This window comes from Trachinotus anak, unplaced genomic scaffold (assembly GCF_046630095.1).
Source record: "Trachinotus anak isolate AG129_WGS33_773 ecotype Australia unplaced genomic scaffold, CSIRO_AGI_Tana_v1 ptg000009l, whole genome shotgun sequence".
Classification (NCBI taxonomy): Eukaryota; Metazoa; Chordata; class Actinopteri; order Carangiformes; family Carangidae; genus Trachinotus; species Trachinotus anak.
The window spans coordinates 8,151,107-8,178,066 of NW_027273860.1; the positions used below are offsets into that span (position 1 = coordinate 8,151,107).

Genomic DNA, 26,960 nt, shown 5'->3' on the forward strand with positions numbered 1-26,960 from the left:
TGCAAAAAGAAAAGTGGGTTTATTCATTTCCATACACTCTTTTTTTTCACCCTGTTGGTACACTGATCATTGTGAGCCTTATCAACATGACACGGTAGTTGCTCCCTAAGAGCAAACTTTCAGGCGCTGACCAGGAAGGAGATTGTTCACTTTAGCTAGCATGTGTGAAAACATGAGGCCTCCATTCACCACACAAAGGAAAAGAAAAACAAACCTGTACAAATACTGAATAAATGAATAATACAAGAGTAGTTGTAAACATGTACATATTCACAAATCCATAATCATACAACACTTTCCCCCAGTCTAGTCCAACAATATAAGTCATTTCCACACTTCAGATGGCCTGTGCACACTTACGGTATGGTTATCGGACATGACGGTTATTACTAGTAATAATAATCATTTGAGAAATCACAAAAACTGGAGTTTCGATGACCTCTATGTGAAAGTACACGATGGCTATTCACAAAAGCTCCTCCGCCTCCGCAGCCCTTGGCTCACCACAAGGTGGCTTTAGAGTCCTACAGTCTGTCCCTCTGTTGTTATATTGCCTTTTTTTAATATGATGCCACTTAATCTTTGGTGAAAAATAACTGTCCATTCATTTTATACTACACAAGAGAGCAGCTGCTTCTGCTTGTTTCTTGTTTTTATTTCAGCGCATAATATTTCCTGCAAAATTCAACTGCATCACTTTTCTTCTGAAGTGTTCCGACAAGTGATTAAACATTTAAATTACTTAAAAGCAACAAGGATAAAAAAAAAAAGGCTTCCTATCCCCACTTCATCCTTGCACCCATTTCCTTTTCAGTCTGTGGGTGATCATCTCCTCACCTTTTAACTTGGCACACACACACACACACATCCACACACAAACACACAGTAAATCAGGCAGGTCAGTGCATCATTTGTTTTCCCTCTATTTTTTTTGTCTGTCTCAAACTTTTTTTCTCCCAAGCCATTTCTGTGGCGTCGAGTCCAAGGATGCAGGGACAGAGAAGCCTTCGCCCTCCTCAGCTCAGCTCGAACCCAGCAGAGGACTCGATGGCGTACAGCAGCTTGTTCCTCATCAGGTGCTCATCGCAGAACTCCGGGAGCTTGAGCAGGTTCATGCAGGTGCTGGCGGTGGGCAGACGTTCCAAGTCGCTGCCGCCATTGTGGATGCAGAAGGCTGGGTAAAGCTCCTGTGGGCATACAGACGTTGTTAATAAGCACATGAAAGACCGTAGCTGTAATTGCAGATTAAAACTCAAGAGAAATTTCGCCATCATGATGCCTTTAAAGACAGAAGGAATATGGAGACATGAATCAACTCGTGTCAGAGATGATCACAATGTCCAAAGCAATCCAGATTAAGCAATAAACGTCAAATTCCACAAGGGGATAAATGTTAAAAGAGAGACATTAAGCGTTAAGCTAATACAGTGAAGGTATAAATTTAGGAAATCAGCTTAGTGCTTGAAAGGTACAGAGTGGGAAACCAGCCCACAGTTTGACCCTTGGATGAGACGCTGAAGGAATGGTCATTTCATGTTGTCTATCTGGCATTTTTTAAAATCAAGCCTCCTTGTGATGAGGCCACCTCATCCACCGACTGTGACACTGACCGTTTCCATCACAAGCTGGGCCGACAAATAAGCTCCTCCGCCCTGATTTCATCCTGCTATTTAAAGTTAGCGCTTACGGTTCAGTGGCCATACTCGCCCGATTAAATGGCTCTTTGGGGGCTTAGCCGTAATGACCCCATTTTTCTGACAATTACCGTATTAAACTATCGTTGCTTATTGAGAAAGTGTCATTACCGCGGCTATCATTTTGGAAAAAAAAGAGAGTTTCCATCATCTTTTTTAAATGGCTTCTCCTGACAGAGCTATTTCTCCTCTAATGAATCCTGGGCTGTTTCACGACAGCTAATTAAGGCTTAGCTGGCTCAGGCTGAGGGCCGGGTCAGGGGCCGCTCCCCCCACGAATTACCGCCCTTTCCAGCCCCGGAGAAGAGACGAAGAGGGAGGGAGGGACAACATCCACCCACTGGCCAAAGTCAAATTGATTAAATGAGGAGGGAAGGCAACTCTTAAACCTCCAGAGGAAGTACTGCAAAGGATTTTAAAAAGAGTTTGGTTCCCTTGCTCTACTGCTTAACACCATTTAGGTTTTCCTAACTAATGACAGTCATAAAGAGTACTAAAACCAATCATATGATGATTACAGCTTCTGGTTAGACGAAGTAAGACACATAAAAACTCATTAATGGCCCTGAGCAACACTTTCTGCCCCCCCCCCCTTACCCCAAACTACTTAAGTGTCCCACAAATCACATCGGTGAGAAAGCGAAATGGTTTCCAATTAAGAAATCATTTCAGAAATAGGAGGTTAGCAGTAATGATTCAGCACTGCTGAAACAATGTTTGAAAGTCGGTGGATATAGTTTCCCTGTATGCTCATTTAACAGGAAATTGCTGCTTTCTGCCATGTCACACAAAAGGCAAAAGTTCAAAGGTTCAGCCTGCTACCGAGTTCTGAATGGCAATATTTGTCCAGCCAAGATCTCCGACCAAGCCCACACACACAGAGCTGCAGAAGGAGTTCTTCAACAGAGGAAGGTCATGAACTATAAAACAACAGTAGACGTGGAGATAAGGCTTCACCGTGCTGGCCCGCTCTTATCGTCGCCTAATTTGAAAATGATCATTTTGAGGGCTGTTATCAGTCTAGGTATTTTCATTACAAGCCCATTAAGAGGGAACACTCCCTTCTGTTGGGCTTGGAAAACTTGACGCTAATGAAGAAGGATACAGGGAGTGAGGTAGGAAAAGAAAAAGATGGAGTTTAAGTTCAGGTCTGGTAAACCCCCACCTTGAAGCCCAGCAGTGGAGGTCTGGAGCAGCTGGTGACAAACTTCAGCAGCTTGCGCTTTTCGTCGTCTGTGAAGCCTTCGACCACCTCCCAGAAGATCTGGATGACGGGGTGAGTGGCCGAGTACCCACCTAAAACAGATGATGATGGAGCAAAATAAATGATTTAACCCTTTATCATTTAACCGTTTCGCTGCTGATGTGAATGTGTTAATCAAGAAAATACCCTGTTACCTTATTCAGTAAATGTCACTGTATGTGTTTGGAAGCACCATATGCAATTACAGTATAAAACATTTTCAGTTCCTACCTGAGTAGTTTGTGAACTTTTTCAGGTCATCAAGACAAATTGGCACATGAGCCCCAGATATCAGCACCTATGAAAAAAGCACAACACACATTTTAGGTTTCTGTGACTTATAATTGTGCTCCATGTTTGTGCAGTTTTGCTTGTCATATGCAGATGACCTGGATCTCCTGCTGGTCAAACATACGCAGCCACTCCAGGTTGACCACATTGGCTATGCCCTGTCTGAAGGCCAGGCAGTGAGGCCTGATCTGCTTGTTCAGTCTGTAGTCAGCTACCAAATGGATGTAGGCTATCCGGTTCGCAGTGGTCACAGGAATGTCTTTGCCTCCCAGCTTCAGTTCAACCACCTGGATCAAAAAGAAAACTCAGTCTTAAAACACGCAGTTTTTAGTTTAAATATTCAATGTTTTTTTCCCTCTTATAAATATGATGTATTCTCCATTCTGTTGTTGAGTGATATTACTGTCAGGGAGCCATATTGCATACTTCATTAGGCATATCACTGAGTCTGCCTTGAGAGCCAAATGACCAACAAACAATGGAAGCGCTTTAATTGTGCCTGGTGGATTTAATTCAATCACAAAGGTAATCAAATATTTTCCAACAGCACTCTGATCAAAGGTAAGGCTAGAGGTGTGTGTGTGTGTGTGTGTGTGTGTGTGAGTGAGTGAGAGAGAGAGAGAGAGAGAGAGTGTTTAAGTGCATTTCAGTGTTTCTAAATATAGGACATCCAATGTACATCTGCTCCAATACAATTTGGCCCCAGGTTCTCTTTTCATTAGCTTTAGAGCAGTTAGCAGTTGATAAGATGTGCTCATCTCTGTTCATAAAGCCGAGCGTATGATGACATCATAGCAGCTGTGGTGGGACAAAATATAATGTTCATCTGTTTCCAATGCAGTTTTCCTGTATTTGGCCTATGTGTTCATGTGTTTTAAAAACCTAAAGACTTAATTGTACAACAGTGATTTAACAGTTTTTAAAGAATATATATTTTGACCACCTTCTATAAAATCCCAGTAAAAGTGGTGTAAAGCTAACATCACTGTTTTTTTAGGTTTTCAAAGCGACATTAAGCAGCTTCCAGAGGAAAAAACAAAAGGCTATCAGCAGCAACGATTGCAGCATTATACAATGTGGCACAGTGAAAAGTATGAAGAAAAGTGTAGGGTATCCACACACTGGATTAGAGCTCCAAAAACTTTATTTCAGGCCTGATGAAAACACAGCAGGATCAAGTTTTTGGAACATCAAAACCAAATATGTGGACACTCATCTTGTTTATTCCCAAGTTGAGTCACAACTATGTTGCTGTACGCTTTCAGCAAAGTGAGACATTTTCCCGAAACACTTGCCAAACAGGAACATTGCATCAGCAATGAGCGACAGTGGTCACATGTAGACTGTCACAAAATGTGACTGAGTGACACTTAACAGGATATTTATTTAACAACAATACAGTCAAAAATCACAATAGATATGAATCAGCACCTCTCTGACGCAGTCTCAACTAAAACTGATTGATAAGCTTCACAAAGGCATTCAGTGCAACGATACTGAATTAGACTGTATCATAATCTACAGTAAGGTTCTTCTTATTTCATCCATCCCCTGAATGCTGCGTACCGCATGAGGCTGCACTGACAGCTAATCATTTTCTGCTTTTTTTCCCCTCACAGTGGATTCTGATTATGTGCTAATGTAAGAGAATTACTGTCGTTATCTTGCTTACTTTGGCTGTCTCACGAGGGCAAATGCAGGGCAGACTGCTCCCGGGTGTGTGCCTAATCTTTCACAAATTGTTTTCCCTATCGTGTTTGCGATGCCTTATTTGCGACCAGGAGGGCTACATTGTAACTCAGCCATTTCAGGTGTTGTTTGAGAAGAGCTAATAAGACGTGTTAAGGCCCTGAGCAAACAGGGGCTCCGGGTAGAGTGCAGGTCTGGGATCCAGGTGACTCAGTGTGATGGCGGCGGCTCGTCTCCGCAGCCTTGAGCTTTGGAGGGGACGTGCTTAAGAGCAGCTAGTTGCTTCTGTCAGGCGTGTTCTGAGATAATTTCAGGGGGAAAGGCAGGTGGAATGGTCAACAGAGCGGCTGTGTTCCTTGCACTACAGCAGAGCTTAGGGCGACAGTGGCGACGTGCTTTATCTCTCTCACAGCTGAAAAGTGGTACATCGTGAAGGAAATGAATTATTAACGCCACAAAGACGAACCAAACAGGAGGAAGTAAAGACGGCTGAATGAGACCGGGATGGAGAGATGGAAAAAAGGAGATGTGAATCAATTAACCGACTCCATCCTACTCTGTCCCCAACCCCGGTCACCTGAGCCTCCCCAAGATCATTGTTGACCACAGTGAAGTTGAGGCCCAGCTCCTCCACGTCACCCTCGTAGCTCTTGAGGAAGAGCAGGTTGCGGTACATCTCTGGGTCCAGTGAAGCCAGGTGGTGGATGTCCACATCTGCGCTGGTTCCCAGAAGTTTAGATAGGAAGAAACTGGCAAAGGGCAACTCCACCAACATGTTCTCATACAGCGCCTGTGGGAAAATGTAGATGTTAACCGGAGGACAACAGCAGGACAAGGAACACAGTCCACTCTTGTAAATCCGCCTACAAACATTAGTCAATCAGTATAAATGAGAAAATGCTCTGAGCACTAAACATGATTGTTTATTGCTTAGGTGTCACTGAATAAAACATGATGATTAGATAACCCAGATAACTAAATGGGCTGCGGCCTGCATCAAGTAGCAAGTATATATACAAAAATCTGATTACATGTTACACAACATTAAATTTGCCAACTACTCTTATATCAAAAAAAAATCTAGTGATTAGATAGTAAAGCTGGTCACATCAGAGTGACTGAGAGCAAAATACAGAATACAATCTATCTAAAACACACAGCCTTCTGTTTCACCCGCCGAAAACTTTATAAATGTCGATTCTCACCTTGACCTTAAATGCCATTAAAACCATAGCCGAGCAGGTGACTCATAAAACCCAAAGCTAATGTACTGGAATAGTCAGAAAAAGAGCCTGTTGGAGGCATTAAAATATACAGGTCTTTATAAATGATAGCGCTAAAAACCCTGACCGCATCAGCTAAATGGATTATAAATCTAGAGGATTTCCATAATGCATGCATCTTAAACACACACACACACATAAATCAGAGCTATTTTCTAAACACAGGTTAATTGCACAACTTCAAACATTGTCTATTTTTTATGCAAAATAATCCACTTAGTATTTCTCTCGTGGCCTGAGCTCATTTCAGACCATATGCGCGGCGTGGCCCCTTGAAACCTATCAATAACACTTGTGCCGGGAAGAGGCAGCAATAAGTATATGGGAAAAACCTGTAGCCTTATTTTTTCAATGCCACTTACTTTATTTATGAGTGTTTATTGCCAGAAATTGTGCCAAAATGACTTGGGCTGGAAAGAATTAATTATTATGGCCCAGGCCTTTTAATATAAGTGAGTGCAGTGGCAACGCAATTAAAACAGATCGCGGCACCATCAGGTGGAATAAATGCCAACAACATTGCAGGTGCATTCTGTTAGCTGCCAAATAAATTCCTTAATTTACAACATTAAGAATCAATAAAATTATAATGCCTTTCAAACGCATCTCTATCAATCAGAGGAGGCAACCTCACACACCTCTAAAGGGAGCCATCAGTACTCCCACTGGAGATCGGTGAGGAGTAGACAGTGCAGAAGCGCTGTGTTTAGAGAGGGAGGAGGATGAAACTTTCTTCACCCTCATAGTTTACAGAGTGGAGAGGCCACTGCTGATGAGGTTGGAGGTTTTGTACTAATGCGAGATGAATGAGGCACAAAGAGAACCTCCCACAGGTCATATTACATTATGAGAAATTTGATTCTGACAAAAGGACATCAGTAACCACTCCCATCACAATTAATTTAAGTTTTTAGTCTTTAGGCTGAAGGGTTTGAACGCCAAAAGCAAAGTAACCTGTTTCCATGTTTCCCCATTTGTGGCTTAAATCTTTCAGCTTGCCAGCTGGGTGGACAAGTGAGGAAGAAGGATGATGACCGGCCTCTATTCTGATGTTCAATCCCATTTCAGTGAGTACCCTAGACAAGCCACTCCTGCCTGTAATACATCACCTCCACAACAATGGCACGCCTCGGACATTAATTAACAATATTAATCTCCTGTGTCCTTTGAGCCGCAATGTGCACAGTGCACATTGCGGCAGTGGTGATGCAATCCCAATCTATATAAACGGTTGCCTTTTATCCAGGCAATAACGGCACTAAACAAATATCAATACACCTCTCAAATGGCCACTCAAACGTCCATTTTTATGGAGAAAGAGGAACTTAAGGTAGGGTTAATTGAAAGTCAAATTCAAATTAATTTCCCCCCACCTAATTGCCTGAACCATTAGCTATGGAGAGGACAATATTGAGGAAGTGGGGGCGGAGAGCTTGTAGCTGCTGATTGATCATTTCTCACTTGCACAGAATACAGAGAAGAGAAAGAAGAAGAGTAGTAGGAGGAGGAGGAGTTACGATGCCCTGATAAGTGGACTGGACCATCTTGGGTTGAGCAAGAGAGAAGAGACCTGGATGTTCTTGACTGTAAAACAGATCAAAATGCTATTACCACATGCTTTGAACGCTTATTTATGTCCTGTCTGTGTGGGCCCACTGATTTAGTGCCAGCCAAATGCAATCACTACACAAACAAGAGGTAGGAATCATCGGCTAATGGAAGCCCTAATTGAGAGGCGACTGCTTGTCATGAGGTAATTCTTCTCCAGGTTGAGATGATCGCCCCCCCGACAAGGAAGGCATCTTGATAAACAATCACTACCGCATGCATTAAGGATGATTTAGAAACATTAGGTTCTAATAAATAGTACCATCAGAGGAAGGAAAGGACAGAAAAACAATGCCGTCAACAGATTACGCACAGGGCTAATTAACAAATCTAATGCTTGCAAGAGTGCTAGGTTCAAGTTCTAACCCCAACCTTAAAATCTTTTTAAGAAACAAATGACGGAAATTTGTCTTAACATTGTCAGTTTCTAGAGCAAACACCAAAACAACCTCTACATTTACATAAACAGCAAGGGCAGCCTTGACACTGACTGTGACTGATTTTAATTGACGTATTGGTTATCAAGTGAAGGCTGTCTGTGAATTCTCTTGATACTTTTTTGTTAAGAGCTTTGATATCTTCAGACATTCCTCCTTGTTTAGGGATTTTGGGGTTTTATGTAAGGACGTGGAAACATCAGTCATCACCATCGTTTTGTTTTATTCAGTTTTACTTTATGCTCACCTTTCCGAGGATCCTGCCTAGGAAGTAGTAGTGTCTAGTGAAGGAGTCCCCGACCAGCATCTCTGCAGCGGGGCTGGGATAAAGCAGGCCTTCATTGGTCGTCTTGAAGAAACCCTGGTTTGGATTGAAGCCAGACTTGAGGAGTTCGTTGAGGAACTCCCGAAAGATGCCACCTCCATCGATGCCCGCTTCATCTAGACCATGAGCATTCAGCAGATGGACTCTAATCCTTTTCTTCAGGTCCGGCTCTAACATAAGGACACAGAGCATGAGAAAGAATTTAGAAGGCTACAAAAGAAAAGAAGGATAAACAAGACACTGTCCAATAAAGTTCATGGTCACAGTAAACTGTGAGTATATTTTCACTCAATAAATTGAAACAACAGCCTCCCAAAGAGCTCAGATTTTCATTTTTCACATTATGCAGGTAAATCATGTCAGAAAGGTTGTGTTCAGTTCCTTATAGTTGATGGTTACATTCTCACTTTGTATTTAGTAGTTAAACCCATCTTTCACATATTCTCATGTTCGTTTTACATTTTAACAATGAATTAGATGTACTTTAGCCTTAAAGCTACTCATTTAAATGGGAACATTTTTTACATGATTTTTAATTAAGTTGGACACCTTGAAAATCTATTTTGCAAGACTTATTTGGCCCAGATGAAAGAAGAAAAGACGAAACAGCCAAGTGAGTCTTAGACTTTATCAGAAATCACTCCCCATTTACTACATAGTGCACTATATTTACCCTCCACCATTTTATTTTAGTTTCTAAGAGTGTGTTCTCTGCCTCAATGCTATCCTGTTTTGATTATATAATATTTGAAATTATGTTTTAATTTCTAACCCAGTTTTAAGGTTAACTTTCAGGATCTCACCTTCCTCTCCATTACAACTAACATTTGGGCTATTTCTATATTTGCTGAACTAAATGAACCACAAATGTAAAGATTACCGGTAAGCAAACACGAATAATGACCTCATTCCTCCTGTAAACAAAGAAAATGGTTGAAAAATATAAAATTATAAATCCTAAATTTTAAAGCTACTGTATCATATTGTTTCCCCAAACAAACATGTTTTTGCAAGGAAGCATTTTCTTGACCTCAGAATATTCAAATCAAATTCTTTAAGAGGTCATCTTTCAGAATAATTAATGTACAGTGATAAATCAAGGCAGCTATAACTTATAGACACATAAATGATATAGATCATGTCTTCAGTCCAGGTCTCATACTACTCTTTTTAATCAGATTGCCCCCACTGAAGTGCCCTTTCAAATTCAAACACAAAAGAGGTGACTTAAAATAATTGATTCTGCTTTTATGTGATCCATTATAATAATCGGAACCTCAATTATGCTTTACCGAAATTCAGTGCTCTGCACAGGAACAGAGGGCGAGCCTTAATCTTTAATGCTAACTGGAACCTTGATCCTCAATATTAAGGTTTTATAGACCATAACAAGAGTTTCAGTGACAGTGTCAACATTTACTACACCGTGTATCTTCTCCTCATGTACTTGTCATCTTGAATATAAATTTAGGAAGTAACACAGCCACTACAGCGCTTCAGATGAAAGCATGTGCCAGCCTCGTAAGTAACAAAACATTAATGCACATGTAAAAATGGTTCTTTAATTTAAACTTTAATAATGCAAGCCGTACCGTTTTCTGGAGAGAGTTTATCATAGGCGTCTTCATAGATGTAGTTGCGTCTGATGGTGACATTGATACCATCAGGGAATGGCCCGTCCCCCTGCACATCCCGTTTGTCAGCATAGATTAACCTCTGGAAGATCTACAAGACGGATGTAAACCCGGTGGCAGGGTCAGTGACAAATCCTTTCAGTTATAAAATGTTTACTTGTGACCAGAGGTTTTAATGTATTTTCTTCATCCTTTATATTTAATCATCTATTTGGATTTTTTTGGTCGTTCACAGTGAAAAGTGGCAGAAAGTAGAAGGGAAAAGGGGACAAAATGCAACAGAAGTTGAATACATATAATGATAGTTTAAAATACCCTAGTGTGTAGTTTCAACTCAACAAAAACCCCCATAGTCCTAATATTGCACACAAACCTTTATTTATTTATTTATTTGTAGTTATAGGTGGGAGAGCAATACATTACCTTGACTCGCTCCTCAAAAGGAACCACAAAAGGGAGCTCTGTGAGGATGGCCAGATGCCTCTCTTCAGACACAGACAGCTGTGGAGGCTCTGAGCCGACTATAGAAAGACACACAATAAATATACACATTAGCTTTTCTTCATTCTCAACAATCAGTCATTCTCTTCTCCTCATGTTTTCAACCTAAACACAATATGTTAGAACCAAATTGTAAATTCTGGTTATTTCTATGATATATTATATTTTTCTTAATCAGTTGGGTTTATGGGATTTTTTTTTTTTTTTTTTAAACTTCACATTTGTTCTTTAATCTTTTATCAAATTCGGGATAGATACAATCAAACTGCCTTTATATAGCAGACATCAATATTGTTGTGGCTACTTCTATGCTATAGCACTGTTACTTCATTAATTGACAATATTTTAAAAGACTTTCCATGTATTTAGGTCTATATAATTTACATGCATTAGGCAATCTTTAGTCCACATCACTGGCATCTATCAATAAAGTGCGGAGACCTGCAGATCATCTTTTCTTTACAGTGAACTTGAGTGAGGTGGGTGGCAAACATGTAGTACCAAAGTGTCCCCTGAGTATAACACTCTAATAGTATCATTACCATTCTCAGTGCTTAGCTCTGTAGTTAAGACCCAGTGCACAGCTTACAGGCCTGCCATTAAAGAGTTTTCCATCCTACATCCTTTTAATTACACCCTTTTAATTAACCCATCTGTGAGCTGCCCATCCACCTGCCGGGCTATATCCATTAAGCTGATGTTTGTTTTGTATTAAAGTCAGGGTTTAGGCTGTTTGGCCCACAAAAAAAAAGTAAATTTGCCACAATAGCTAAACCGCTCTTCATCCTCCTCACTTTGCATCCACTGCAGCTCAATTATTCTGCTCAATTAGTCAATCTGATCTGCATTTTCCCATCAGGTTTCCATCTTTGAGGAGAAATATGGCCTCAGAGTGGTCAATACGTTGCTCATTCATCAGCCATGGGCCTGTCCATTTAAGGAAATGAGAAAAGGCCAGACAAACACATGGACCAGATGTGGCTGAGTTCATCAGGTACTTTCACACTAATTGAATTTATCCCATACAGCCTCTGAGTGGCATTAGGTAGATCATACACACATTGTTCTCAGCTTGTTTTCACACCATACTTTACAGAAACCCAGGATGGCTTCAAGTGAAGCAGATGCAGCCCTACCTGCATCAGTGTGTTTTCCTCAGTGCCTAATTGAGTGAATAAGGAGAAACTGTGGTACTATAACTCTGTTAAAACGGAGAAGGTTTTATGCTGTCCCTGTGAAGTGCTATGAAAGAAATCTTTACATCAAGAAGCATTAGTTCCAAGCTTAAAAAAGAGGTATCATTTGACAGGAGGGGATCTATTATCTATCAGCAAGATTTCCTCATCCTACAAAGGACAGTTCACCGTCTTCCCTCCGTCTACTCCAGATAGAAACTAGTGGGGTGACTCCTGGTGTTTCTTAGAGGAAATAATATAAATGCACAGCTCCATAGAATATGAAAAGCAAACACAGAGAAGGTGACTTTGGACAGCAATTAGGATGATTTTCTGGGCAATGCATCAAGCTGACACAAGCATTATACGATTCTAAATCTCCATCCATTGCCAGTGGAGCAGTCCTGTGGTGTACATTAAGTACAGCTAGTTGTTCAGGCTGATGAGAAACAACATAACAGACTGCTCTAATACAAAGGCAACAGACAATAGGTTTTTAAAGGACAGGGTAACAGTGAGGGTCAGTATAAATGTTTTATTGGCACATGGAGACACAGTAACATGTACAATCACCCAATTTTTTTAAGCAGATGTGTTCATTTTTTGCATGATGAACACAAAAGCATCAGGACTTTTTTTTTTGACTGGAAACTCGTCTTGTGCTATTCATAGACCTCCATCCTCGTAAGGGACGTTTTTCCTTGTTGTAATGATAAAAAACATTAAAAAAGATTATACTACCGTCGAGTGTTGACTGAAGCGGCCCAATGCGGCCCATCCTTCTCGTTCTCCACACGTGTCTTGCAGAAGGGACGTACAGCTGGGTGACCTAGAAACACAGTGATCGATCAGTTGAGCTCGTCAAACCAATCTTGGCTTTTGTTTATATATTTATCTATGTATGTACTCATAGGTCTATTGGACTCTGGCGCTCTTGAAAATATTCCCACAGGAAATTCAACTTGAGATCAGATATCTTTTAAATGACTACTGAAATTTGTTTTATGAACTTGAGGTTTAGCTGCAGCTTCACTTACTTATATTAGTTTTATTTACTGTATTTGCATTTTAACTTTGTTTTCATAAATTATGTTGATTGTTCTGTTTCTCCATGAAACACTTGTGCTACTAAAGCTACTATATAGATAGCAGATAGATAGATAATATATAGATTAACTACTATTACTTCTTTGATAAACACTCAAGTTATGTCCTTCTCCTCCCTCCTCTGAGCAAATATTCCTCTCTGGTATCTTCAGGTCTTAAGCAAATTAACAGCAAAAGGCATAATTCTATATAAACCAGCTCATACGAGGCACCTTTGTGAATGCATCTACAAATGATCAGGTGCTTTAACCAGATGCATTTGATTTCACACCAAAGCCAAAATTTGACCTGATATCACATGCAGCAATGAACTGCAATGTAAAATCTAAACAGCTGTGATGGTACCTTATCAGCTCGGATGTTGACCTCCTCAGAGAGCCAGTGACCTGCTGGACAGAAAGGTCGTCTAATGTCGCGAGCTTTCACCATCTTCACCAAGTTAGTGATGACCTGGGCAGTAGATCAAACACACAGACAGGCACACCCATACACACATTGCATTAACATCTCTAACTCAAACTAAATCCAAAACACTGTTAAACAGCAAAACATACGTTTCAAGTACATTTCAGGGTAGAGAACACAAGACAGATAAAGAGGTTTTTCTGTGTATGGGCTGTTCAACAGGATGAGGTACCTTCTCTTAGAGAAAAAAAAGCAATTTGAGAATCCAGCCATTAGTGCACCATTTATGGGGAGTATAAAAGAAAAACGACCTGCACCGTCCCTCAATGTCCAGCCCTGTTAATTACTGGTGAGGTCTGCTGACATCAGCCATTGGACAGAGAATGCAAAAGACACAGCAGCAGCAGTTCACAGCATTGCATGTAGAAGCGTGGCTCTCGCCCGGCCTGCAGAAGGCTTGTGGTTACAATATTATTTCACTTTGATGTAATGTTGTCACTTTGTACCATGCACAGAGCCATTTCAGGCGACCACCAACATACGCAAATCTGTTTTTTGAAGAAACTGAGCAGTTTTATTTTGTCTGAACTTCTGTTGACTGTCGACTGATGTGCTATAAAAAGCTAACCAACATTTAGATCTGTGATATCATCAATGAAAACCTTCTCTACATTGTGTTTATAAACAATGTTTACCTGGCACAGTTAAAGATAAATATCAGTTTTTAATCATGAATTCACTTTGCTTTCACTTTCAACCTCATTTGTGCCAATGAATGACAACTCATTAAGGGAGCTGTTATGTCTGCCATAACAGTTACAGCCACTCCATTTCCATATAATACCCCAGCTAGATTATTTCAATCGAATTTTTTTTTTTCTGAAGCTCGTCATTTTCATAGAGTGACAATCAATCTTGGCCAATCACCAGGACGCAACTAGAGTCCGCAATAATGGCAAGTGCAAAATGCTGTAAAAGGCGCGTGGCGATGGGTTTGGAGGAGGTCTACCCCCTGACTCTGGGAATGAATAAGCATTCCTTAATTAGCCCATCGGGTTAAGTGCAAGCCTTAATGGGCCTTTCCCAAACTCCAGCGTGACATCGTTCTCCAAACATGGCCAAGAAGAAAGTTCCATTAGCAATATTAATACAAGCTTAGTTGATCATTTTCATTCAATTAACTTCTTTCAATTAAATAGATAGCTCGACAATGGAGGTGATAAAAGATGGGGAGGGACGGCTGATGACACGAACCAAACATTAGCGTGTTAGGGGTCAGCGGCGTTAAACCGACTGTAAATCCCACCGTTCAATTTGGAAAATGCATTTCCCCTGCTTCCCACTTCTTTAATGGGTCGTTTTAGCTGACAAGAGGCCTTTGAGCAGATCTTTTATGAAAATTCCTGACGTGCTCTTCGCGTATTTGCCACCTTTCACAGAACGCCAGTGTTCACTTTTAAATCCTTCTGTCAAAGACTAACAGCCAAGAACAAAGTCACTTAATTACAGTTTCCTTGGTAGAGAATGGAGGAGAGAAGAGAGGAGAAATGGAAAAGGAGGGATGTGCAATGAGGAATAGAGCCGAGGAGAATGAAGTTAATGCTGTCTTCTGCCTCATTTCCTCTGGGTAAATAACCAATGCATGACCTCCATGGCAGCGCTCCATCTTGTCTTTGCCTGTTCATGCATACATACTTGATTTCCACTAACACGGGCAAGTATCAGGTCACCCTGCTTCAATCACAGACAGGCTACACAACAATTAATCCTAATGTTAATGTGCAACATATTATGGTTTATGCTCCCAGACAAATTTGGTTTTTAGTTTCTCCTCATTCATGTGTGAGCACTTTATTCTATTTATGTTTATTCCAGGATGAAATCCATACAATGGTGACACCAATACTGGCGGCCAGTGATGCAGACAAGACAAATGTGAAACCAATAATAACGCTAAAAGATGTGAACTATGATCTGTGCTGCAGGTGTAATACTAACATTGAGGTCACAATTAGATTCTTAATACAGTGATCCAATCCTGGATTATATTTACACTGCACATGTTTATGTACTTTGAGTCACAATGACAACACACTCATGGGAAACATTGGGGCTCGAGGAAAGCAGGCTGGTGGTTTAGTTGCAAGTTAGGTAGAGATTTTTTGTCACTGAGGCCAAACTGTTTAGCATGTTGTGTGACAGAAGTGCGTGGCACAGTCTGCAAACTGTTTTTCTGTTGGCGCTACATGCACGTCTGGGGCATTTTATGCAATGAAAAAAAAAATGTTGCCATGCATTCATGGTAATGAAGCAGGAAGATACTCTGACATCTCACTACTCAAAACTAATACACACTGCCTGTGTGTGTGTGTGTGTGTGTGTGTGTGTGTGTTTGCTCACAAAGAGAGTAAGCATGTGTGTTCACACAGTGGCAGTGCAGTTTCCTGACACCTCTCACTTTATTTCCCACGCTGTATTTAAAGACAATGGTGAGAGTGTGAGACACAACAAAGAGAGCAAGAGGACAATAGACAACAAGTTTGAGCACCATGTTTGCAACAAGATTTGCTTATTATCAACTGAATGGTGACAAATTTAAATTACAGGTTCAATGGTTTAGGATCCATTATTTTCACTTAATATCCATGTAAAGATTGGGCTGAAGATCAGCTAAGACTGATATCTTTATACATCTTACCTTGAAGAGCTGTACCCAGCGTTTCTGTTCAGCCTGGATACGCTGCTGAACCTCAGTGTTTGTCTTGACACCCACGCTGCGAAAGGCAGCCATATACTCCTCTCTGTGCTCTGTTTTGGTCTCGGGGTAGGCCAGCTTGATGATTCCTAGACATGCATCTCTCAGACAGCGAGACAGCGTCACCAGCTCTGACAGCGTGAAGGGCATCATGGAGGACTGCGTCTGACCTGTTGAGAGGGGGGGGGGGGGGGGGGGGGGGGAGTATTCATCGTCTTTTACAGGTATTGATTTTCACATTTACATGGCGGCAAGACAGAATGCAACTAATGAAAGCAACAGTCAATGCCAATATATTATTTTGCTCAGAACTCCAGAGAAGGGAAATGCTAGATGATAAACAGATGCGTCCATGGAGATATGTGTCCCAATCAGACATTTGAGATACCCAGCAATCCCCAGACAATGTATCAAAAAAAGGCTCTGAAAGCAGATATAAATTATAGCACTGATACGGAACATCAGGGACTTTTTGTAAAATCCGGTTAAAGAGATGGATAAGTCTATTACCTTCCATTTCATGGCCAAAAAACTCGCTGTCATGCACAGAGATAAGCGAGTGGCTGAAGAGAGAGCTGAAGAGATAGAAGAGGGGAATGATGCGGTTCGAGTCCTCAAACGACATGGGGGAACCTCGCGAGATCAGCTGAAGTAGCGGCACCATAGAGCTGAGGGAGCAGACACAGAAAGAAAGAGAGTGAGTGTGATGGACAGAAATGTGATGTATGCAAGCACAAACATGTTTAAACAATTACTCACACAAAGGTCAAAACACATTTGCCAATAATCAGAACTGCATTAGCTCACCCGGTGATCATTTTAGTCGTCATGGAAGTTATCAGGTGCCAGAGATGCCTCAGGAAACGTGCATTGAAAGCTAAACTGTACAGAAGTCTGCAGAGAACAAACACAGAGATAAGACACATTAAAGTCAAACTTTTATTTGAGAGAGTGAAGAAGAGTGAGTTAGAGAACTATTTCAATCAGATGACACAATCAGTGTGAAGACCAGTAAAATTACTTTCCGCCAACCTGTCTGCTATGTTAGGATTGTTAAGGCTGCCCTGTTCACCAGAGGACACAAGTGAAAGGAGGGAATAAATAAATGACACTGTTAACCAACATTTTCCTCATAGAATTTTCTTGGCCTCTCTCTCCCCTTTTGTACCTTGTGAGGGCCGAGAAGAGATTAAATGAGCCATTAAGCTTTATTTAGGCGAGGCACCTTCCATTAGTAAACTAGTTGCTGGCGATGGTGCCCAGCTCGGGTCATAAACAGCCCTCTGGCTTCCTGCTGGAGGCCCATTTAACTTAATGGCCAGAGGAGCAAGACAATGGAGGACGGAGGAGGAGGGGAAGCCTGCTCCTCACTGTGACCCTGCATCGCCGGCATGCTTCCACACTCACAGTGAATTACATGATAACACTGAGGAGGGCCCACATACCTCGCTATAGTCGCTCTGCACTCAACGGGCTATGGCACCAAGGTGTGAAGCTGCTCTTTGTTCAAGCGTGTGTGTGTGTGTTTGTGTATACTCCTAAATTGCATGGCTTTTCACACAGAGGGTAAGTACAGGTGACAATAATGTGGTAAGTAAGCTAAAAGGCAAAATAAAGTGCCCCTGCATATAATAGGCCCTTGTCTGAAGAGTGACAGTACTGACACCTATAAGGATGCTTCCTTTTAATTGGGCGGCATCGTGGGTTCACAGTAGAGGAGAGGAGAAAAGGTCAATGGTGGAAAAAGAGCTTAGAGACAAAAAGAGAAAAGGTAGAGCAGGAAAGGGGGGGGTCCTACTTTTGCTCTCAATGTCAATGCTCAGATTCCCACCCCACCATTCAATCTACCATAACCCATTCAAAAATCCCAAAATGGAAATCAGCTTCAGGAGCAGGGTGTCACGCAACCGTCAGTATGGTTTGAAAAATGGTTTGAGTGGAGCACACACCATCTGTCAGCACTACAAGGCTCAGGAGAGAAGCGAGGAGTAGTGCTGTGGGCTCATAACAAGTGATGCGGGTGTTTGATTGAAATGGGAAACAAAGCACTAAATGCCAGCTGACATGCTGATTTACGGCCTGAGAGAACCCAAACCCCCATTTCAATCATGGAATGAACCACTAATAAACAAAGTCAAGACATCAAAAGGGGTTGTGTGTCCGTGTCCGTGTCCGTGCCTGTGTGTGTGTGTGTGTGTGTGTGTGTGTGTGAAAAGCAGCTTGATGAATCATGCCTGGATCATTTCATTTTGCGGTAATGAAAGAAGCTCTGTTCAGCAGGAAAAAAAAACCCAAAAAACCAGCTGTGCTCAGGTCAGATTCGATACCATAAAGACTGAACGACTGACTTTCTCACTAAATACAAATTTGTTTTTTTCTCACATCAACATCATTATCTCACGACAACACAAAAATCACAGCGAGCCTTCAAAAGTAAATGAAGGACCAAAGCTCATCTGCGCTCACTTTCATCACAGCGAGCCCCGTTAGCAACAGGGTGCCGCACTGAGTGGAACCAAACGATCAAAGTGAAATTACACCAAATATCCAACACTAAACAATTAAAGTGAAATTACCGCAAACCCACTAGAACCAGTCTGGGCTAAAGAGAATTAGCATATCAATCAAAAATCAATTTTTGGTCTTGAATCATTGCACAGCTCTTTAAGATGTCCTCTGAAAAAAAGGCAGCACAGTTTCATGAGACATTTTACATATTTATTAAAAAGGCAGCATGCCGGGCCGGCTGGACGACTGGCCAGCCTCTTTTTTTTTTTTTTGCTGTAAAGGCAGTAAATCAAGGCCGGAATGCAATTTGCTCCCCTTAGCCTCTTGTAAAGCTATCCCGTCCACTTCTGCAGTGATTAATCTTTCTCAGTGAGCTAATTATTTTGTACAGATATCCAATAATGATGGAAGACGAAGGACGGGATTTATGGTAAAAGCGAAAGGAAGGAGGAAGCCGTAAAAAATTAAGGGGAAAGGAGGAGGGGGGATAATATGAGATTCTCCTAAATTCTGGGAAGCAATAGTGCAAAATTATTAGATGACCATCTGACTCCAGCTGTGTGTGTCCAGTTTTTATTACAGACGAAGCTTTATTCATCCTGCATGGTTTTGGGGAAATTAGGGCCTGAAATATACTAAGACACAGTTGCTAACATGATATGAATCTTCACATACTCATCCATACATACAAATCAACAAGCAGCAACTGGCTTCACTAATAATTAACTAGAGCAGGTTGACCATCCATAAAGCTCAGTCCGGATCACCTCCCGTCAGTCAATGCACCCTCCCCTGCACCCACACCACCTCTGACATCCTGGCCCTAATGTAATCAGCCTGAGAAGGGGTAATTGCCCTCATCCAAAACTGACAGCTTCCCTGACATCCCTGCTTCCTCTGCCGGTTGTAAATGCCAGTGGGTGCGGACCACAGATAACTGCCTGCCTGCCGCACTTCACCGTTATTTACATTACTGCTTACAGCGCGGAAACACATAAAGACACAGTTTTCCTCTCAATCAGGTAGGTGTGTAAACAAGGCTGAGCTGGACAAGATGCGTAAAATGTTATGATATCAATTAAAAAGGAAAAGGGCTTTAAATTTATTTTCATGTTACATTTTATTTCACTGTCAGGTGCAACCTTGACATGGTCTGTGTTATTTTTGATAAATATGCATCAATTTTCTGGTCATTTGTATTAGAAAAACCAAAATGACACGCAAGAACAAAGACTGTGCTCTAAATCAGTGAGTCTCCTCAGGTTTCTGCATGCATACCTGACTTTTGGCACCATGAGGCGATGCTGCACCATAAGTGTGTGACAGATGGATGCCATCATAGTGAAAACCTCTTCACTGGCTGAATCCCTCCACACCAGGTTCAGCAGAGCGTTCGTCTGCTGCTTGGTGTCCAGCTTGTGGACACACTCCTCGGTGATCAGCTGCACAGATATCCGACTATCATCCTGAGAGAGAGGGGAAACACATGTGAGTTGAAAGGCAGGAACAATGTCAGGAATTTGCCAAGTTGCACCCACGCATCAGCAAGAATGTGTAACGGAGTAAAGACATTAGGACAGATCACATTTTGGTATATCATAGGGATGTGGTTAACCAGTATTTATTCCCTATTTGTGTCAAATCATTCTAACCCACTCAATTATATTTTTCATTCATTCATTGGCTGTACTGCTCATCCTCTTAAGGACGCAGGGGGCTGGAGTCAATCCCAGCTAACATTACGCAAGGGCGGAGTACGACCTGGACAGGTTGCCAGTCTACAACAGGGCTGATAAACAACCATTCACGCTCACATCCTAAGGGCAATTTAGAGTTGCCAATAAACCTAACCTGCATGTCTTTGGCTTGTAGGAGGAAGCCAGAGTACCCAGGCACGGGGAGAAAACACAAACTCCACAGAGAAGGGTTCCAGCCGGCCGGCAGGTTAGAACCCAGAACCTTCTTGCTGTGAGGTGACAGTGATGACACCTCCGTGCTGCCCGCCAATTTTATTTTGCCCTATTTATATAGTCTCTGTCTTTCATTGAAAACTTGATGTTGCCATAAGTCAAATATGCCAAATTACTCCGAAACAGTAATTATGACAAAACAAAAATGACCTCATCCTATTTGGCTTTTGATGACAGAAATTGTACAGAAACCTGGTTCTATAGGTGCTCCTTCTGTGATGTTTATAATCTTGCACCTATGCATCCAGGTACATGGATCTTACCTGCATGGGTGGTGGATGGATGCCAGCATCATCCTCGTCCTCTGAGTCGCTGCTCACCTCAGGCCTGGTGCTGCTCTCTGACACCGGCAGCAGAGGCAGCAGTGTCTGCAGAGCCCGAAGGTACAGCAGGAGACCCTCCTCTGACAGTGAGCCTGCCAACACACAGCCATCTTCATTACTGTACGAACTATCATATCCTCATCTCTATAAATCAGTCTCCCTCTGAGTTTATGCTTCAAATGGGTCAGATTTATTTCACTAACACACACTGCAATATACAGTAGATACAGGCAGTGTACAGTACAAACACTGGCCACCTACCTAAGCAGTTCTCCCCTGCAGAGAGGACAAAGTAAAACAGCCACGGTGCCTGGCTCTGTGCTGCTGAGGAGGAGCCGATGGTGGCCTGGAGGGAGCTCAGGAAGGCCTCGAATGGGAATGAGAGACGGGGGTCCGACAGCGCCGGGATAAAGAAGTGAAAGATCTGCTCAGTAAATGGTGCTGAGATGAACTCCTCAGTAAAGGCTGAAAATACAAACTGCCTGAAAGACGACAGACAAGCAAAGATCAGACATCAGACAAGTTAACACACTAAACAAATATATATGAAAACAAAAAAAAATGTTGTATGTTCATACAGAAATGATCTGAGAGAGTGGGCTGTTGTAAGATCACCCTGCTCTGTCTGCTTCATGAGAGCTCCAATATTGTCTCTCCAAACAGAGCTGCTTTGTGTGGCTCAGTCACACACATCTGGCGGGTCAAGTCAGATAATTAGCTGTTGGAGTTGGTGTGTACACAAGTTTCTCTCACTCCCGCCTTGCTTTTCTTCAAAAAGAAAAGGACTCCTCTTGTCGTTTGTTATTAAGAATGTCTCAAACTGAGGGCAAACAGCCTGATATGCTGCACTCTGGCGAGCGAGCGAGTCCAGGGGCCTTTTATGGCTTGTTGTAAATTGATCTCTGAAGCAATTACTGCTTCGCCACAGACTAAGAGGGGACAAAAAACTGCTGCGGTTTGTCTGATCACTTTAATGGATGATTTCAAAAGAATTCACTAGGGACAAACATTTTTCCTTCCTGCAAACGTAGCAGCTAACTGGGAGGTCCACAGACATCATCAACTTAAAGTGTGTCAGCAGATCCTTGTGAACATATAGTGGACAGACTTATCTGTGATACTCCATTCATTGTCAATATGGGAGAGTGACCTTCTCCAGAAGGTCATATAACAAAGCTAGCAGTGCAGCACTGCACAACGAACTAAGCAAAAGTCTACTGCTCATTTAAGACACTGCTCCATAAAAAAATTTAATATGAGGAGATTTTTTTAATTTTTAATTCTTAATCTCACATGTTCTTCATGTTCTTGTGCATGCCACTATGGCACTTCATGCATCAGCATCTGACACTACCTCTTAAAAAGTGCCAAAGAGCAGTAAAATTTGATTTTAGGGAAGAACTCAACAGGGACGATCCAGGAATGAACTAAGTAGATTCTAAAACTACCAGATTCTCTGTTTTCTCTACAGACAAACATACCTTGTCTCTGAGCTTCAGCAAACAAAACAAAAAAAATGAAGTGCATCACAAGGTGGCAAATCAAAATTTTGCAACATTACTGTGAAGTTATATAATAACTATTAGGGTTTTAAAGTTGGCCGGTAAGTGTTGGAGTTAAATTTCGCTCACTGTCAAGCAGCAAGCTGTGAAGGCCCTGATCTCAAATGGTCAAGTTACTGTAGTGTTGTACCTTGCGCCTGTTGTGCAGGAGGAGTAGGTAAAGTGCAGGGGTTTGAGGATGTGCTCCAACAGTGTGCTTGCCAGAGGGATAGAGGGAGCGTCGCTGTACTCCAGACTGGAGGGCAGCCTGTGATTCACAAGAATGTACAGCGACCTGTAGTATCCTGAACAGAGAGCACAAGTGGAAATAAGATTTAAAAAAGAATGTATGACTATTTAACACCTACCACATACAAACCACAACAAAATTTACATAAAAAAGCAGCAAATGCTCCTGTTTGCAGCGATCAGTGCAGCATAGGTGTAAGCATTAAAACCATTTGAACTTTTCTCAGTGTTGCACTAAATGTTCCTCCCCTTTAAATCGGGTTAAGCTGAAGTCTTCATTATACTGAGAAGGAACAGGACAAGCAAGGATAAACTGCAACATTGACTGAAAACAGTACTGCCCTAGGCTTCATATTTTTAGCTGTAAAAGTAGGGCTGGCCAGTTTGATATTCCTTGTTAATCCGGCTTCAAGACATCTTCCTGCATTTGATGTAGTGCTTAAAAATAAACAAGTGCTGGTCAAAGTGAGTCATACTTCTGGGAAAATGTAAATACTACGAGATGTACTTGGTCTGTGCACAGCACTGTATATACTCAGGTGCCAGTCAGAGCAGGAACTGCCCATGTACAGATAAAAGTACTCAAACACTTCGGAGCTAATGACACTGACAGACATTCGACATCTCTATACACCCTTTAAAAGGCCTTAGAAGGTTTATTTGTGTCTGTGTGGCAGCAAACAGTGAAATAAGATAAATGTCTGCAACACTGAAATTTTTGCACCACAATAACGGCAGCAAATATAAAATGTGAACATTATTAGACAAGATGGATTTATCAGAGCAGCAACAGTTATGAAATATCAGAGTATCATAAAGAATAACAAGATGGTGAATCCCCCTGGTTACGTACCTTTCTGTACCATATAGTGCAAAATCTGCTCGAGTAATGAAGCTACATAGTTAGCATCTGGAATAACAGGAAGATAGGTTCTCTCTGAAGAAAATATTTCTAGCATCCGCATAGGAACTGCCACATTTAAACTGTCGTCCTTGCAGTTCTGCAGGAGTCTAGGAGACAAAGGGGGCATAAATGAGATAGTGAACATTTCTTCAAATGTCTAACCAGCTTGCTGTGTCTTTTTGCATCTACAAGCTAAAAATATCCATTAATCATTATTCATTTAGTACTGTACCTGCAGCAGAAGCCCAGGATCCTCTTAATCTGAAACATACATGTCTGCTTCTGTGGGCCCACCAACAGTTTCACAAACTGACTGTTGTGTTTCACCAGATTCTGGCACAACCATATCTTTATAAAAACACAAACAAACAATTGGTAAGATACACGTTGAGGTCTATGGCTGTAATTGAGAATCAGACATATTTTGTATTCTCACCAATCTATGTGCATCCACACTCTGTCTGTAAAAAAAAATGAGTTGTCTTGATAAGAGGCAGAGACCAGGACCGTCCAAGACATGCTGAGAGCCCCCTGCCTGCGTCTGGGTGACACACTCATCAAACCTGGCCCTCTGGATGGTGTACTGGAAGCAAAAGTTCAAAGGTCAAATATGGCAAATATTTTTTTGTGCAGACATGTTTGAATAATAGCAAAAACACTACAAATGTACAGCAATATCAAGTGTGTGTACAATTTTCCTAGTTGGACAAATAGGTTAACAGCTAACTGTGACTATAAAACATGAACGTCATCAAAGTCACTTCTCTGTTGAGTGAAGACAATAATCAGTTACTCAGATGTGTTGCCATTTATCGGCTTTGCCAACACACAGGTAACCGTTAGGGTCTTGCCATGAGTGTGTGTTTGACTAATGGTAACTATCTGTGCTCTAATAAATGAACCAAAGTAAAACTCTTGACTTGATTTGCTGACTAAGTGTACAAGATTAATCTATAATTCTTGCCAGAAAGTCACTTCCACAATTCAAAGACTTGTTTGTTTTTTAAGTATTTTTTGGGCATTTTTATGCCTTCAATACAGAACAGATGAGAGATGAGAGAAGAGATGCAACAAAGGTCCCAAGTCAGACTCAAACTGGGTACATTTCAGTCAATGGTCTCCATTTTAACCCCTAAATTACAAGGGTGAGCCATCCTTATATATATGAGACAGATATCTGAAGTCGTCCTCACCATGTCTACTGATCAAAATACAACATGAAATAGCTTGCGTCTGTTAAAGACCAACTGCTTCAGCAAAACATAATCAGATTTATAAACAAACAAATTCACTATTGGAGATGGAGACCATTCTGAGATCGGACCACACCAGCCACAATGCACATCAACATGTTGACGTCCCAACCCATATGTATAGTTATTACTACATTATTGTGATGCAATCTCAGTGATAAAATCTGTCCACAGACATGCCAGCCACCTCACAACCACCTCTGTGGTAATTCCCGCTACAATAGGTGTCTCTGGGACCACATTGACCAAACTGGCAAACTGGTAAAAAATCATCCACGCAGTTTAATTTATTCATCTTCAAGACTTCCTGATTTGATGTTTAACCACCCTGTCCCAAAATTTTCAGACAAGCTATCAAACAGAAGTCCCATCTCAGATTTCTGAAGCGACACACACACTAACCCGCTGACTGTAACTGCAGACTACGTCACCAGAAACACGGTGTCTGCAATTGCAGCATCTTTCACGAGCCACCCGCATGTTACATGGTTTTATGCGTAATTTCACTAGAAGTTATCAAGTGGTCACATCTCATCACAGCTGATATTTCTAAAGCAAAACTAAACATCTGATTATGAAGGTGATATACAAAATCATAAAAGAGATCTCTATAGTGCGTCCGGATTTACCTGACGCTTCAAGTCCTGGTAGCCACGTATGTAGGACTGAATGATGATGGCATTCTTCAGACGTCTTCTTTCATCCTAAGTAGGAAAAGAACACACTTTAGACCTGATGAAGCACCGCATTCAAACATTATGAAGCATTTACTCTTTTGGGCTGCATGCATTTTCAGTTAAATGGATGGCACAAAGTAGTAAAAGTGGTAGTATAAATTTTAGTATTCTAGTACATTTCCCTCTTAAGAAACTACAGATCCTTCAAATAAGCACACAAAACAGTCACATGCAGTGGCATTAAGACTTGTTTTCATGAGCTGATCAGCTACCTCTCTTTTTCTTCTCTCTTCTTGAGTGCGGTGCAGCAGAGATGCTTTCTCCTCCTGAAAAACAACAAGAGACAACCTTTAGAGAAGCACACTGAACAATAACAAACATTATGCTCTATGCTGAGCACAGACGTGACGAGTTTCACTCCCTCGCCACTGTGAAAAGGTCAAATGACACTAACCTTTTTACTTGCTCCTCCAAGTGATACCTTGGGTCTTGTCTTGAAATCACCCTCAAAGCTAAACATTGTTAGATTTTTCCCATTGACTGGTTCAGACGTCGCCACTAATTTCTGAAAAGGGAAAGAGAAAGTGAAACGAAAATGAACTGGAAATCCTCATCAAATACACAATGGTGGAGCAAACACTGAAACCAGTGACAACATGAAACAAAAATGACCTGACGGTTCGTGACTTGGCTCTAACTCATAAACGATTAACTTCGGCTGGAAAATTCTCCAACCACACATTAAGTCGCAACATTTCATCTCTGTAACAGACAAAACAAGCATGGACCTCAGTGTGGACGTCTGTTGGACGACCTGAGCAACTTATCCGGTTGACAGTTTCAGTTTGGTTGCAACAATAGTTAGCTAGCCGGTTAACTTAGCTAGCTAATGACTCAGCAGCTGTCAGGCACTAAACAATGCTGTTTACCTCGTCTGACAACGAGCAGCAGCAGAGACTCTACACTACAAAACATTTATTGGTGACATGTCGCAGCACTGATACGTATATGTGTAAGTAGCATGATTTTGTTGACGTTAGCACTGCAGCTAGCTAGCACAGCAGCTAAGCACTCAGACAGGCTAACTTTACGGGGGGTGTCTTCCTATCCGCATGTCCCTTTTGACATCGCTCATATTACAGGACACTGATCTGAGAATCATAAATCAACAACCTCTGAATCGTTTACCTTTGACTTTTGAATTAAGGAGTGAAATAGACACAATAACTCTGAGAAGGTAGTTGGGGTTAATCCAAACGTCAAGTCTTCTTTTCCTCCTCTCTCTAGAAATCAACACATAACAGGGAACAGCCAGATTAACTGCTTCCGGTTCCTGCAATACCAGGCATCTGATTGGACAAAATTCGTGACAATAACGTCTTAAACCC

General features: G+C 41.5%; 1 protein-coding gene across 1 annotated transcript; it reads right to left on the reverse strand.

The window, feature by feature from the left end:
* ube3c (ubiquitin protein ligase E3C) lies at window positions 1–26,899 on the reverse strand. Its single transcript, XM_071485003.1, has 24 exons — window positions 26,761–26,899; window positions 26,027–26,137; window positions 25,845–25,898; window positions 25,525–25,599; window positions 24,079–24,225; window positions 23,875–23,990; window positions 23,592–23,749; window positions 22,641–22,794; window positions 21,210–21,430; window positions 20,889–21,040; window positions 19,934–20,121; window positions 16,955–17,041; window positions 16,658–16,815; window positions 16,091–16,317; window positions 13,333–13,437; window positions 12,622–12,709; window positions 10,628–10,725; window positions 10,163–10,295; window positions 8,493–8,740; window positions 5,495–5,707; window positions 3,327–3,515; window positions 3,169–3,235; window positions 2,860–2,990; window positions 1–1,187 (listed from the first exon to the last, which is right to left on the reverse strand). Exons 2-24 carry the CDS (start codon window positions 26,090–26,092, stop codon window positions 1,017–1,019), a joined length of 3,246 nt encoding a protein of 1,081 aa, XP_071341104.1. The 5' UTR covers window positions 26,093–26,137; window positions 26,761–26,899; the 3' UTR covers window positions 1–1,016.
* Between the last annotated feature and the right edge of the window lie 61 nt (window positions 26,900–26,960).

What these genes read in the sequence shown, in the direction of transcription:
- ube3c (XM_071485003.1), bottom strand. Translation starts at nt 26,092, where the DNA reads ATGTTTAGCTTTGAGGGTGATTTCAAGACAAGACCCAAGGTATCACTT. An exon ending in GTGTGGATGCACATAGATTG is followed by an intron (nt 23,991 to 24,078) that starts GTGAGAATACAA and finishes GTTTTTATAAAG; the next exon opens with ATATGGTTGTGCCAGAATCT. An exon ending in TCAACATCCGAGCTGATAAG is followed by an intron (nt 12,710 to 13,332) that starts GTACCATCACAG and finishes CTGTGTTTCTAG; the next exon opens with GTCACCCAGCTGTACGTCCC.